At 36.1% G+C, this 16,426-nt stretch overlaps 1 protein-coding gene across 1 annotated transcript in view; it reads right to left on the bottom strand.

Annotated features, from left to right (window-relative positions):
• LOC139968137 (condensin complex subunit 3-like) overlaps positions 1–16,406 on the bottom strand; it is a 30,034-nt gene extending 13,628 nt beyond the window's left edge. Inside the window, exons 1-16 of the mRNA XM_071972520.1 lie at positions 16,260–16,406; positions 15,493–15,642; positions 12,551–12,775; positions 11,867–12,095; positions 11,408–11,553; positions 10,357–10,441; positions 9,558–9,750; positions 9,074–9,223; positions 8,583–8,711; positions 7,663–7,876; positions 6,857–7,039; positions 5,328–5,435; positions 4,790–4,909; positions 3,871–4,110; positions 2,868–3,049; positions 1,689–1,860 (exon numbers count right to left, since the gene is read on the bottom strand). Coding sequence (XP_071828621.1) covers positions 1,689–1,860; positions 2,868–3,049; positions 3,871–4,110; positions 4,790–4,909; positions 5,328–5,435; positions 6,857–7,039; positions 7,663–7,876; positions 8,583–8,711; positions 9,074–9,223; positions 9,558–9,750; positions 10,357–10,441; positions 11,408–11,553; positions 11,867–12,095; positions 12,551–12,775; positions 15,493–15,603 — 2,487 coding nt within the window. The 5' untranslated portion in view covers positions 15,604–15,642; positions 16,260–16,406. The remainder of the gene's footprint in view (positions 1–1,688; positions 1,861–2,867; positions 3,050–3,870; positions 4,111–4,789; positions 4,910–5,327; positions 5,436–6,856; positions 7,040–7,662; positions 7,877–8,582; positions 8,712–9,073; positions 9,224–9,557; positions 9,751–10,356; positions 10,442–11,407; positions 11,554–11,866; positions 12,096–12,550; positions 12,776–15,492; positions 15,643–16,259) is intronic.
• Between the last annotated feature and the right edge of the window lie 20 nt (positions 16,407–16,426).

The following is a 16,426-nucleotide window of genomic DNA, read 5'->3' as shown; positions in this document are numbered from 1 at the left end:
CATACATATACATCATCCAGCCCCTGCTTGCAGGAGGATCTAATATACATACAATAGATACATACATCAGCCAGCCCCTGCTTGCAAGAGGATCTGAAATATATACAATACATACATACATCAGCCAGCCCCTGCTTGCAGGAGGATCTAAAATACATACAATACATACATACATCAGCCAGACCCTGCTTGCAGGAGGATCTAATAAACATACAATACGTAGATACATCAGCCAGCCCCTGCTTGCAGGAGGATCTAAAATACATACAATACGTCCAAACATCAGCCAGCCCCTGCTTGCAGGAGGATCTGAAATACATACAATACATACATTCATCAGCCAGCCCCTGCTTGCAGGAGGATCTAAAATACATACAATACATACATACATCAGCCAGCCTCTGCTTGCAGGAGGATCTAATATACATACAATAGATACATAGATCAGCCAGCCCCTGCTTGCAGGAGGATCTAATATACATACAATATGTACATACATCAGCCAGCCCCTGCTTGCAGGAGGATCTGAAATACATACAATACATACATACATCAGCCAGCCCCTGCTTGCAGGAGGATCTAATATACATACAATAGATACATAGATCAGCCAGCCCCTGCTTGCAGGAGGATCTAATATACATACAATATGTACATACATCAGCCAGCCCCTGCTTGCAGGAGGATCTGAAATACATACAATACATACATACATCAGCCAGCCCCTGCTTGCAGGAGGATCTAAAATACATACATACATCAGCCAGCCCCTGCTTGCAGGAGGATCTAAAATACATACAATACGTACATACATCAGCCAGCCCCTGCTTGCAGGAGGATCTTAAATACATACAATACATACATACATCAGCCAGCCCCTGCTTGCAGAAGGATCTAATATACATACAATACGTACATACATCAGCCAGCCCCTGCTTGCAGGAGGATCTAAAATACATACAATACATACATACATCAGCCAGCCCCTGCTTGCAGGAGGATCTAAAATACATACAATACATACATCAGCCATTCCCTGCTTGCAGGAGGATCTGAAATACATACAATACATACATCAGCCAGCCCCTGCTTGCAGGAGGATCTAAAATACATACAATACATACATACATCAGCCAGCCCCTGCTTGCAGGAGGATCTAAAATACATACAATACATACATACATCAGCCAGCCCCTGCTTGCAGGAGGATCTAAAATACATACAATACATACATCAGCCATTCCCTGCTTGCAGGAGGATCTGAAATACATACAATACATACATCAGCCAGCCCCTGCTTGCAGGAGGATCTAAAATACATACAATACATACATCAGCCAGCCCCTGCTTGCAGGAGGATCTAAAATACATACAATAGATACATACATCAGCCAGCCCCTGCTTGCAGGAGGATCTAAAATACATACAATAGATACATACATCAGCCAGCCCCTGTTTGCAGGAGGATCTAAAATACATACAATACATACATCAGCCATTCCCTGCTTGCAGGAGGATCTGAAATACATACAATACATACATACATCAGCCAGCCCCTGCTTGCAGGAGGATCTAAAATACATACAATACATACATCAGCCATTCCCTGCTTGCTCTTCATGTCTCCCTTACATTACATCCTACTCCTTGTCAAAGTCTCACCAAAGAGCTCATAGCATTGAATTTACCTGCATATTCTGTTGTTGAGCATCTTGCTTGAGATTTCTAAAATCAGTGAGGTGCACCAGGAATTGAGCCACATTGCTGTCACTAATCTCAGCCAGGGGGGATGACATGGGGGCATTGAAGAGGGTCTGCAAGGTCGGTAGGAAAGCTTCTTCAAAAGACTCCTGATGGGAACTACAGTAAGAGGACATTTGTGTCATGAGTGTCCTTTTCAATTTATAACGAAATTGCAAAGTTTTTGTGGACAAACTTTCAGGTCTAACCTTCAAGACTTATAGGAAGCTTATACGATTATGTGCTTATTCTGATCATCTTATAACAAACAAAAAAACACAATCACAAAGTTTTAAAAAAAAAGTATAAAAAAGTTACTTAAACTGTCAAGTAGAAAAAGTAAAACTGAATCGAAATGAGCACAATTGTTACTAACATAGTATAGCTTATTCTTTGGTCAAAGAAAATTGTGTTGTGACTGATGGTTTGCATAAATGGTCAAGACATGGCAATCCATGAAACTGATGCAAATCTGAACTATTAAATGAAACTGAAAATGACACTTCACATCACACAGAACATGTAGAACATGCCTTATTGCTCCAATTACAAAGATTTCCTCTGGAATGACAACCAAGATGGAAAACCTTGTTATAATCCAGAATGATCCACATATTTGTTCACAGCGGGTGTTATTTACATATTGTTAATAGGTCATAGGTCACTTGATGGATCTTTCACATGGCAACTCAAACAAGGAATGCTTTATGATTCTATGGCTACTAGGCATTATTTGATGTATCTCTTGCCTTTACCTGTAGTTTGAATGTTTTATGATTCTATGGCTACTAGGCATGATTTGATGTATCTCTAGCTTAACCATCACAACTGTCTGTAAATAAGCAAGTTACACATAAAGGGAGAAAAGTAAGTAAGTAAGTAAGTAAAACTTTATTTCATCCCAAAAGGGAAAATACAAGCTCGCATAAGTACATATAAGACAAATACAAGATGATAGAGAGTAAAAAGACATAAGAATGGCAAACAAGAGAGTATCAGAGAATTAAAGAATAAAAGTTTAAAGGCGTGATGATAAAACAAATGTAACACCCGTATAGATGGCAAGAACGGGAAGATAAAGCAGGCAACTATTGATTGAAAGGAAAATTAAAGATTATAAGACTCACCGATCAGCAAACGCATACATATTGAAGAAGATAGCGAGAGATTGACGAAGCCTGGTGTCATCCTCTGTTGTTGGGTTGTACCAGAGCAGAAGCAGGCGTGAGAGCAGCTTAGGACTAGCAATCCGACCAGCCAGAAGTAACTTGGCAATTCCTTCTGCAGCAAAGGTTCTCAAATCTGGACTCTGGTAGCATAAAGTATGTCAGTTAAAAAGATAATATTATCAATGAAATGAAGCCTTGGACAATATTATACCATGTACAGGTCTCAATACAGCTGTACAGTCTCCTTGGGCATTACTGGATGTGTCCAATTGATTGATATGATTGATGACTGTAGGTGTTAAACGGCATGCAGTGAGTACCTCAAAGGATTCTGCAACTATCAACTGCCAACTTACATCAATCTTAATTCCCTGCATCCCATTCATCCTCCCCCTTCCTGGCCACATCTGATAAAAGTTTCCAAGAAGTTTTAAGGCATGAGCTATTAAAAGTACTTCTGCAGAAATTCCCATTCCTCAATCCCATCCACTCCCACAGGAAAAGACGTATTAAGTTTGGAGAATCTACCAAGAATTTCACAAACTTTTCAAAATGTAGAGATTGTTCTGGGGATGATTCACATGAATGAACAAAATAACATAAATTACACCTACTTACTTTCAAATATAAATGCATAGTTAGTTGCAACTTCACTGTCTTATTGAGGCTGACAGTATGCATGATGCAATACAGACCACCAAAATAATCAACCCACTGTCTTGTCCACAACATCTCACTTTTAACCACCAAAAAGTAGCCATCAAACAACTTCTGTATTTTGTTCCAGGCTGCTCAGCTGTTTGGTCTACCACTCTCTCTTTCTCCTACATCTATATTAACCCAACACCTGTCCACCCCCATTCCCTCCCCCGTCCCTCCAGGACCTTCAAGACACTACCATGCAATACCACAAAATAGACACCACAACAACCATGGACCAACTGTTTTTAATTTCTCTTACCTCGCTGTCCAGCTGCTTGGTCAAGATTGCCAGAATGCTATTCAGAGGTGTTCCAGTCTTCTGTTCCTCATCTTTATTCTCTCCATCTTCACACTCTTCAACTTCCTCTTCTTCTTCCTCTTCACCGACTGATGTTTTTGAAGTCGAGATCTGCAAAGCCTCAAAGCCAAACGTCAGCAGTAGATCCAGGATGACCTTCAGAGCTGTCGTCTGGATAAATTCGTGGTCAATCTGCCAAATCTTTAAATTGAGAGTGATCAAGCAAAAACAACATAAATACACAAATTCAGGAATTACTTCCCCAGATATCAGTTTCACATTCCAGATTTGTAGCAGACTGAAGAAATTAAGTCTCTTGCATTACTTTCATAGACGATAACACATTTCTCTACCATGGTAAGCTGAAGATGTTAACTTAATAGGGACAGTTGCTTTTAAGCTGTTAATGTGTTTAGAGAGGTTTTCATCCATAATGAAACATGATATAGTTAATGGTAAATTTCTGTTATGGAAATATCGTATCTGTACTCTGGACGGAAGACTGGTGCCATCAGAGACGTGGACTGGTGCCGTCAAAGATAACAAAAGCTCAACACTGTGTGGAACATTTTACATCATGCTGCAAATTGTCCTTATGGTGTATTTTCTTCTTAGAAGTCATTTTTTGTGTGTGTCGTATTCCAACTTATTGCAAAACAGAAGTAGATAAGAAACTCCATTTAGGTTCATTACTAAAACATTGACAAAAGTCTGGCAATTTTCGTTCAATATCCTAAAATGTAACTTCTGTTTTTTTGGATGGACTAATTACAATATATTATAAATCAGTGGATGAACATTAAGATTTAGACCGGAACTGCTCAAAATTATACCCTATGCGGTCATTCTTTGACGAAGCAAATGGAAATGGGCAACCGACCTGTACAAACAGTAGCAGATGTTTCAGGGCGTAGTCTTTATTCAGAAGACAGGCTAACCCAAGAGACTGAACAGCCATGTTTCTCACAGAGGTATCTTCATTCTTGATGCAGGGTACAACCTAGTCACACAACAAGAAAGAGAGAGAAACAAAGGAGGAGGACAAATGAATGTGTTTCTTTATGCAAGGATGGTCACCATTGAGAAGATGGCTCTTGAAAATGACAGGATAGAGATGAGTGCCAATAGCATGATTAAATTGTGTTCCTCTCTTATTAGTCATAAAGACATCTCTCCTCTTGAAGTGTCCTTTTAATACTTTTAAGTTTAAAACAAAAGGCTTCTTCGGCTAAAAATTGATATTTTATATTTCATACACTGTTGGGATATTTTCTCCAATGGAGACCACCATTTTCCTAGCAAAGTGCTTATATCAATATTCCTTCTACACTCTGTAATACCTCTAGAATTGAATTATGATTGACTTTACTCAAAGGAAAGAAATCAACTATACCTGACAATGTAAACAATATACTTACCAATGTGTCCATCAAGGTAACCAGGGTAGGATTTAATTCCTTCATGGTGATGGATTTTAAAATCTCGCTAGAGATGGTTAGGCACTTGAAGAGAGTCACAGCATCAGTCTACGATTAAAAACATAATTAACAGAAATAAAATTTAAGATTTAAAAAAAAAATTAACATTTACGTTGAAACCAAAATTAGTCTTACATGGATGGTGGTCACCTAGGTAATTTCTTTTCTTATTTCTAAATCTGTTTATTGCATGTTGGAGCATTGCAAAATATGGTAACATGTGCATTAAAAGGATTCTTATTATGAGATCTATAAATGATTTCTTTGTACTGGATCTGAGCAACTGTCTAAGTTTCAGCAAGTAAAATTATTGACCAAATGCAAAACAGCCTTTGTAACAATAAAGTCAAATCAACCATAATGTATTAACTGGTTATTAACTGACTAAACTAGATGGTATCTTGGCCAGGTATAATAACATTGTCATAATGTATTAACCGGTTATTAACTGACATAAACTAGATGGTATCTTGGCCAGGTATAATAACATTGTCATAATGTATTAACCGGTTATTAACTGACTAAACTAGATGGTATCTTGGCCGGGTATAATAACATTGTCATAATGTATTAACCGGTTATTAACTGACATAAACTAGATGGTATCTTGGCCAGGTATAATAACATTGTCATAATGTATTAACCGGTTATTAACTGACTAAACTAGATGGTATCTTGGCCAGGTATAATAACATTGTCATAATGTATTAACCGGTTATTAACTGACATAAACTAGATGGTATCTTGGCCAGGTATAATAACATTGTCATAATGTATTAACCGGTTATTAACTGACTAAACTAGATGGTATCTTGGCCAGGTATAATAACATTGTCATAATGTATTAACCGGTTATTAACTGACATAAACTAGATGGTATCTTGGCCAGATATAATAACATTGTCATAATGTATTAACCGGTTATTAACTGACTAAACTAGATGGTATCTTGGCCAGGTATAATAACATTGTCATAATGTATTAACCGGTTATTAACTGACTAAACTAGATGGTATCTTGGCCGGGTATAATAACATTGTCATAATGTATTAACCGGTTATTAACTGACATAAACTAGATGGTATCTTGGCCAGGTATAATAACATTGTCATAATGTATTAACCGGTTATTAACTGACTAAACTAGATGGTATCTTGGCCAGGTATAATAACATTGTCATAATGTATTAACCGGTTATTAACTGACATAAACTAGATGGTATCTTGGCCAGGTATAATAACATTGTCATAATGTATTAACCGGTTATTAACTGACTAAACTAGATGGTATCTTGGCCAGGTATAATAACATTGTCATAATGTATTAACCGGTTATTAACTGACATAAACTAGATGGTATCTTGGCCAGATATAATAACATTGTCATAATGTATTAACCGGTTATTAACTGACTAAACTAGATTGTATCTTGGCCAGGTATAATAACATTGTTTTGAAGGGCATATTTACCTTCTCCGTTCTCACTTCTTGAGCTACCGTCTTATTCATGGTTTCCTCCAGAAGTGACTCTCGAGTCATTTCCAACTCCTCGATTCTCTGTTTCAGCTCGGCGGCTCTTTCAAAGTCCTGCTTGCTGACAGTCTCTTCCAATTCATCCTTGGCAACGTTAAGCTCCATCTTAACTCCAGCGAGCTGAGGAAGATCAAATTATAGATATGTAAAGATTACGAACTCACATTTAAAAAGGAAAGTTTATTGGACAGAATTATCAGTTAATGATACCCTTTGTGGACAAAACAAAAAAATAAAGAAAAAAATATTTGAGCATCATATTGAAGTACTTACCTATTAATCTGGTTGCAAGTAAACACTTGGCTGTGTTTAGTGTAGAAAGAGAGGTGTGAAATGCAAGTGGTAACATTTCGTTTCTAAGACTACATTATGATATTCAAGCTGCCTCCTGATACATTAACCAACTGGTGCGATGTTGAATTCCAATGCTATGACATATTAATCTTTGTAGATAATGGTGCATTAACAGTGTTAATATGTTTAAACCAGCTTTTATACACTAGCAACTTCTACCCTTAATTCATACATGCTATGACAGGTTTAAACTAGTGGCTGGTATCTGCTTCAGAACACACGACTATCTCAGGGTTTGCACATCCATTATTAACAACATTAATAGCAGCAAGTACTGCTATGATATATGCTTGGGCACACAAGACTTGCAAATGTAAGCTTTCCAAACAACTCACAAATCAAAACTGCAGAATCTGAGAGATAATAGAGGAATATTAAGATAAGAAGACCTTTATTTCTCTTTGTCTGATCTCATCATCAGAGATACTGGTCTCCACCAATGAGATTGGTTCTCTGATGTCCGAGATGATCTCAGCCATGGCAGACACTTTGATTTCGTTGCTTGTGTTGATTTTGTTGAAGATAGTCGCAAGGTGCTCGACCAGAGATGCAGGGATGTTGGGTGACAGCATCAACTCTCTAGTCAACTCATCCATCTTCTTCCTGTAACAAAGGACAATTAACATTCCAGTCACATTTCTGCCATACTGTGATATATATTATTACACTGATATATGTTTAGTACTTTAGTGCATTCATGGCATCACTGGGATAGTGTATATTCTTTGTGAGAAGTTCAGACCAATTACTGACATGAATGCTGAGATAAATGTGTCATGTTGTTTTGTGTATTTATTTACCATGGCTACTTGTGCAACCCAAATATAGCACACATACAACAGTTGTTACAACAATTTGAATCAAAGAAAAACACACAAGTAGTACCTGTTAACTTTATATTATGATGAAACTTTCAAAATGGTTGTCTGTCACTTTACAAACATTATGAAAGTACCACAGATACTCCAGAGACAACATTATACTAGGTCTGGACAAAAATTAGTAGAAATGTACCTGCTGATCGTTCAAATAAAATGGACATTTCTCTGCAGCTGACAGAAACTTGACGTAAACAGTGAAGTATGTCTTTGTATAACATCAATGTTTTATGCCAAACCTGTGTGAGTGCTTCATTGTAAGAGAACTGTTTATCTCTTGGAAAACTGCAACGATAGATTTTACTTCTCAGCTGGAAGGTTTAATTGTCTAGGACCCCAGGACAGCCCTTGAAAATGAGCCCTGCCTGCAATCTTACCTTCTGACTTCATCAGACATATCCATAAGGCTAGCGATCTTAATACAATCTTACCTTCCGACTTCATCAGACATATCCATAAGGCTAGCGATCTTAAGAAGTTGAGCAGACACAAACTCTTGTTCCAAAGCCCTCTCAATTTCTGTTTCATTCAAGGCCCTTGGCTTGATTTTCTTCATATAGCTGAATAGAAACATAGATTAATCATCACTTAATCATCACAAAATCCAGCAAAGTGAAAAAAGGTTAAATAACCACGGTAAATGTTTAAATTAAAAATTCTGCAAAAAACAATTGCCAGAATAGTAACAATTGGTTAAGCAGACTCATTGATCTTGAAAGTTGTGGGTCGTAAGCAACTGCATCTCTTCTCAAATTAAATGTAATGCCATCTTGTTTTATTTTGAAAAACCTTTGATTTTTCTCATTTTGTCATTCTAGGTGCAGGTTTCAGTGAACTAGGGTAACATTTCATGTTTCCAGCTTCCCTCTTTCTAACAAATATTATGCAAAATGCACGCAACTAACGCTATCATTGTACTTACGTATGAATGTAATCACAGAAGTCTGAAACGCTAGGCAACACTTTATCCATCTGTTCTTCACCTCTGACTTCCAGTGATGTAAAATGAGCACACATGCATTTCCAATAAAGGACAGCTTCACTGTCTAGCTTATCTGATGGTATCACATGACTGAAACAAATAAAAACATATACTTCATTAGATGAAGACTGTTGGAACTTGAGAATGCAACCATATTCTAGTAACTTTAACTTATAAAAGGTTGCCCCCATAACTCATAATCTGTTGAATTCATAATTGAGGTGAAGCAAATGATCAAATAAACAATGGCATTTCATTTTCTAAATTGAAGAAGCAGAATATCATTCAAAAGCCTGGATATTGTGGATTATAACCATGAACATACTTCAAGGTTTATCATAAACTTCAAGTCATTTCCAGTAACTTATTCATTGTACAAAAAATATTTGCTTGTCATTATTTAGGAAAAATTGACTTTTCTTACTTCTCATCTAATAGATCAAAATCTTTGATTAAGGAGTTATCTTCTGCTTTCTTAAAGATCACTTTCAGGGCCATCTCTCCAACTTGAGTATTATATTCAACATCAAGGGCATGCAGGACCTCTAGAATGTTTCCAGCAAATGTCCGCAACCACGACTGTAAGAGCTTGTTGCTGCAAGCATCTACAACAGATTCTGACAACGCAAAAAAAGGAAATCAGATCTCCAGCAGTAAATACACAGATAACCCCAAAAAATAAAAGCATAATTTGACAAACTAAAGCACTTTTTTATGAGTTATCATATTATCACACATAGCAGAAATTGAAATCAAAAAAGAATTCTAGATTTATTATTATCCAACAAATATGATATACAGGCTTACCAATGCAGAGATAGGGAAGATTGCAAGTTACAATACTTCGGACTGTGAGCAGTCCTTATCAATTAGTATTATTCATGTTACCAAGACAACTTTATTCTGACAGAGAGAATCCTTCCTCTCTCTTCCCAGGGGGGTGAAATATGATATACAGGCTTACCAATGCAGAGATAGGGAAGATTGCAAGTTACAATACTTCGGACTGTGAGCAGTCCTTATCAATTAGTATTATTCATGTTACCAAGACAACTTTATTCTGACAGAGAGAATCCTTCCTCTCTCTTCCCAGGGGGGTGAATTAATTCCAGATCCAAATTTTCCCTTCTGATGATATTCATGGTTTAACAAATTTTCATCAAAGTGTTAACGTAGCAAGGAAACATTCCATAAATATGTTGACTTTGATGTTAGCAATTTACCTGAACGATCTTGCAATCCATCTTGGAGAAGCTTAACACGCTGTTCAATTGTCAGTGATTTTATTGACACCTTCTCAGACAGGACCTGATAAAATCAATTACAGAAATTCATAAAGTTAATTAAAGAATTCCCCTGAAGGCATCAACAGCAAGGCTTTATCATTTAAAAGACAATGAGTCTTATAAATGTAAAAATTGTATAGCACTTCTCCTAGGAGAGTTAATTTTGAAATTCTCAAATTTCTCTGTACTACAAGAAGATTCTGTACACAAAGATTTTTTGTAACAAAGACAGTTTACCGCTATTCACAAAGACTTACCAACATACCACCAAGAAAGTTTACTAGCTGCTACTCACAAATATACTGTGAAACATAGATTGATCATTATAAACCAGCTTCAATATGATCACAAGACTAGACGACAGTCAATGAACCCGGAAAAACCTTTAAGCCTTTAAGCCTCTTTTGCATAAAATTAATTTTTGTAATCATTAATTCCCCTGACTACCAATGGTATAATGGCAACTCCTACATTCCCCCTCAATATTAGTCTGGTTAATAATGGTAAATATGTCTAAAGACATTCATTAATTCACCCAATTACCAATGATATACGGCAACTCCTACATTGTCCCTCAATATAAGTCTGGTTAATGATGGTAAATTCGTCTGCAGACATACATTGGTACATTTATTACTCTACGTCCAGTATACTAACAAATTGTCTTCTGAAGGAATTATAGGCTGTGATAATGTAAATGTACAGAAGTCAGCTGATACCAAACTACAGGTAAGGTGCTTTCTAACTACACAATACTAAATAACTAAGCTAGAGACACTTATTGTTATCCCAGACTGAGGAATGTGAAAACCGTATAGGGTGTACTTCCATGGGGCTTACACAAGTTTCAACAACACTTTCCGTCCATATATTGAAATCCCAATTTCCAAAACAATCATGCAGTTTGTAATACTGCAAAGCAATTCCTGACTCACAAAAAAAAACAAATATTTTTATGATTTGTGAATTTTGATATATCTTTACTAACCGTGTAGGCTAATTTCCGAACTCCTTCCTTAACATCTCTGGTTCTTTCCAAAAGGGCAGGAAGAGTTTTCCTTGATGGTGCGATACATGACAAAATCATTCTCCTGACTTCAAAATGAGGATCGTGATTAAGCAAGTACATATAAGCTAAATAAATGCAAAATGGGGAAAGTAAGATAAAGAGAAGAAAATGCTGTCAAAATTCTGGAAAAATTATGATAAATATTTTCTAATTTTACTGTAACAATGTGGCAAGATAAACAACGTATACTATGAAATCAATAGCAATATAAATATGACAGATGCATTCTCTGACTGATGTCGTTTTAGAAATATGAGGGAAAAAATGGTTTCTTCATATTTACTTCTTTGCATAGTCTCTATCTTTATTATTTTTTTTTGGGGGGGGGATCCCTTTCAACAAATGTCAACTGAATGTTGATATGACATAGTACTAAACCTGTAATGACAGGACATTCAGCATCTTCAGGGTCTTGCAATCTGGCCAGCGCTGTTACCGCTTGGATCCGTACCATCGGACACTTATCCTTGAGCCGCTGCAGCATGCTCTGGTAAATCCGGTTGTAGAGTTCATCATCAATCTGGGCATCTTCTCCAAGACTGTTCAGCAGCTTGTTCAACATTTGACATACCCGGAATCTTACAGCACGATCGTTGGCGTTGTGAGACTGACAAACAGGAATTTAAATAAATAACCCAAAATGATACATATCTACAATTGAAAATAGTAAGATCAATCTAAAGAATGAAAAAGAATTTCTATTTCTTCCGTAGAATTACATAATATTTCAACCCCAATTTTAAAGTTGCTGGATAGCAAGATCTAAATTTGGCATCTTTCTGGAAGTTTTGTTTTCTCTTACACTTGTTGAAATTCTGCTCCAACAGTACCTTAATGTCTCAAATAACCAGTTAGTCTTTTATATCACCTATTTGACTACTGTACAAATAACACACACAAAGAGTCTTATTTACAGATACATGTCTCATATACTGTTCATAGATACCCCTTAAACTTGGAAGTACAGTTGTTTTGTGATTCAAATACACAATCTGGAAGGGTCTTATTTCTTTACCTGGCTATTCTAACCAAGCATTATTACAAATGAAAAAACAAACTTACCAATAAAAGGAAATCAAACATGAATAGCATAAAGTTCTGTTCTTCTCCTGATGTAGTCGTTTTGCCTTCTCTATCCGAATCGCTCTCGATATCAGCAGCAAAGGACGTGATGAACTTTGCTGCAAAGTCCAAAGTTCTCTCCACCGCAGCCTCTCGTCGAAAGATGACCATGGAAAACTTCAGATGATTTACAAACTCCTCCTTGAATTCATCCTTTGAGGGGAACTGTATAGAGTTTAAGTAGAAATTCATTCTTGTTTGCCCTGAAGTGCAACGTAATGCAATATCTGTTCATTAATATGAAGTTGTATTAAATAATAATAATAATAACTAAGATTTATAATGCGCTAATTATAAGCAAAATAGTTGTCAAAAGCGCCATACATATAGATATGAATAGAAAGAAAAGCAAAAATAATTATGCAACAATGAAATATAATGACAAATCAAATTGAAAAATGTTTAGCATAGAGGTAGGTTTTTAGTTTAGATGTCAAAAGTGATTTCTTAGGTATACATTTTAAATGGTTTGGGAGGGAATTCCACAATTTGGGACCAGAAACTGAAAAAGCACGGTTGACATAAGTAACCCCATTGGTCCTAGGTTCAAGGAGGGTAATAAATTTTGACTGACGGGTAAACCAAGGAGAGGTAGTGTTTACATTGTACTGTAGACCCTATGTACTGTTGATAAGTTATAAATAAAATATTCCAAAGATTCTGTAGAACCAGTATAAACTGTGATTGAATAATTTTATAGGAATATATTCTACTGGTCAATGATAATTATTGTCTCACAGAATTACTCTAAATTTTAACTTTACTAAAAGAAAATCAAAATTCCACTTGCAATTTTGTAATTTTTTTATTGAGGTTGAAAGACTGAGAAATTTGCTTGGCAACAGCAGAATGGAAGACATTCACATGGCAAATGAGATTGAATGTCTATGTTTTTTTATGATGTATGATATCATTGATCCGCAGAAGAAACTTTGGCAGGATTGTCACGTAAGTGGATGCAAAATTCCTGGTGTTGATATGCTTCACTGTGTGCATTGGAGCACCTGTATCGCATATAACGAGTAACTAAATTCCAGGTTTCTCTGCTCCTTATTGTTGGTATGTTTCACCGAGATATATCGGAATACCTGGGCTTACAAATTGTAAGAGCCGTTACGTCATATTAGATTCTAGTATTAATGTAAAATTGGTATATTCTAGGACCACATTAAATGAGAGAGTGTCATCATTTCGTAAATTTATTTGTAAGTAAACTGTATGATCCAAAGTGCTTGAATTGAAACAAAATTCTTAAAAGTGGTCGAATAACTAGTAGAAATGCTGAGACTAATACATGTAATGAGAGTTAGTTTCATTTTGTCGCATAATTGGTTTATTATTGATTGGATGATTGGATGGAATTTATATTTGAATGATTGATTTATTTGTTGTATCACGTGAATATATATTATGTGATAGGAAATCCTCTAAAAAACCTTCAGATGGCTTAACAAAGTAGAGGACTCCCTGTAAAGAAAAGGAAAGAGTAAACTAAATATATATAAGAGCCTTAAATGTTTGAGGAACAAGGGCAGATCTTTAATTTGTCGCGTAAAGAATTTATTCTGAAAAATTTGTAAGATTATCTTTAGAAAGCGAAGGAAATGCTGTATCATGTTTACGTTAATGTGTCTCGTAAGGAGTGAGAGTTAAAATGTCCCTTATAAGTTGCGATAAATCAATCGTAGTTTTGCTTCCGGAAATTGACCGTATGTTTAAAACAAATATTAGGAATGGTTTTGTTCCTCTGTTTGTCTACAGGGTTTTATATTTGGTGACTCCAAAACTAACTGCCTGGGGTCACGGGGGTATTCTTCTGTGCCAATAGATGTGGTCTGGTCCACACTTTTAAGACGCCGGATACAGGTATCCTACCTTTGACACTTGCCAAAAGCTGAATGGTTTGACTCCGCCTATAGCGGCTACCTTGTGGGCGGTGATCTTCTGAAGTCTGTCATAAAGCGTACTATAGCAGTGTCAGTTAGCATAAAGGGGGTAGGATTCACTGGATAAGTATCCAAGGGGGTGTAGTTATTTTCATATATGCATTTCTTTTATATTTTCTTTTTCCAATAATCATTGAAATATCTCTTGCTAATAAATCCATGAGAATTAAAAGCAGAGTGTTTGCGAGGTTTCTTGATTATCAATTGAGCGTTACTTTCTAGAAAGGGTCACTATGTGTCACTTGTGACAAGGATATTTGCAGGTATGGTTGGTATAGGCAATTTAGGCAAAAGACTTAAGAATAAGAGTTACTTATAATAACAGCCATATAAGAAGAAAGTAAACATAGTCTAATCACAATCCAAGTCCAAATCTGACAAAGGATTAAGGAATGGTGCAAATCAAATAACATTTTATAATGAAACATAAATCTGAATAAAGAATGCATCCTTCAAACTACCATGTAATGTACTGTACTGTTTGTGAAAGAAAAATCACTGAGAGGGTGTTTAAGTCTCAACTTGAATGTGGAAACGGGAATATTTTGTCATTCCTATGAGTGTCACAATGTGAGTCATCAAAATATCTCTTTAAGAAAACAGAACTTTTGTAAAAAATATATTGCTTAATCAGCTTCATTCCACCCATGGAAGGAATTTTGAAGGATTAAAAATGTTGTTATATAGTCTCCAACCTGCAGTATTACAGATTGATTTACAACCTGCTGCATGTACACTCTTAGTTTTATTCTTTCCTTAGTACTTTTTTTCTTTCTTAATGCTTAGCTTACAGTCAACTAATTCCCGTGAAGAAAAAATGATAAATTAGGTTGACAACAGGTGCATCCAGGCTATTGACCCAGTTAATATATACTGCATCTACAACATTTCCTATCTACAGTTAGTTTCTCAGCCTGATAGAACAAAGAATCAAACCTTTTCATAAGTTTTCCGGAGACCAGAGACAAGTTTGTCATGGCTGTGGATACCTTTTTGACATTCCTCAAATGTTTCACTGACTGTTTTTAAAGGTTTTCCTGACGGCATCTTTATTCTCTTTCAGGCGTCTGTTAATACTCTCAATTGCTACAAGAAAAATAAATATTTCGGAAAGATTGGAATAGCATGAAATTCTGATCAATTTATTGGTATTTATTAGCCTACTAGGCTAAATAATAATTACATTGACTTAGGCCCATGCCTACACACTGAATAGTGTATCTTAAGTCCAAGAATAAGCCAAACATTTATTGACACCAACTGCCAATAATTAAATTAGGTCTAATGTATGTTAGCCTATGCATAAAGCTAGGCCAGAGTGAAGTGACAAAATGGAGTAACTAAGGCCTAGCCTAGTATGCAGCAATCATTGACATTTCTGTCACCGTGTTAAGAAATGTTCAATTTCTAAATTTCCCAGGATGTTTGCATAGGATTAGGAATGGATCTAGCCTATGCAGCCTAGTACTTTTAGTAAAACCAGGCCTAACTAGGTCTGAGAACTCTGACTTAGCCTAGGCCTAGTTTACTGTAGTATCATACAGTAGGCCTATGCCCATAGGCCTAGGTTCAGTACGCTAGCCTAACATTTCCAGGCTTCAGGTATAACCTTAACTTAAATTATGACGAAGGCTGTATCCTGTCGATGAATACACAATTTAAAATAAAATATGCAAAGAGATTACAGTAGGACATTTCTTTACCATTTATTGATCAAAATGACCAAATCTTTTTCTCACTAATTTCCTAACGTCCAAACTCCAAATTAAATTTTCCGCCGATTGTACCATTGAACGCGGAACGTGTAAAATACATCTGCGTTATTGTCTACTTCTGAGTGCAAAAGTGCAGTCTGCAACACTCGTGAGAT

Source organism: Apostichopus japonicus, chromosome 5 (genome assembly GCF_037975245.1).
Source record: "Apostichopus japonicus isolate 1M-3 chromosome 5, ASM3797524v1, whole genome shotgun sequence".
Taxonomy (NCBI): Eukaryota; Metazoa; Echinodermata; class Holothuroidea; order Aspidochirotida; family Stichopodidae; genus Apostichopus; species Apostichopus japonicus.
This window is presented reverse-complemented; position numbering and strand designations above follow the sequence as displayed.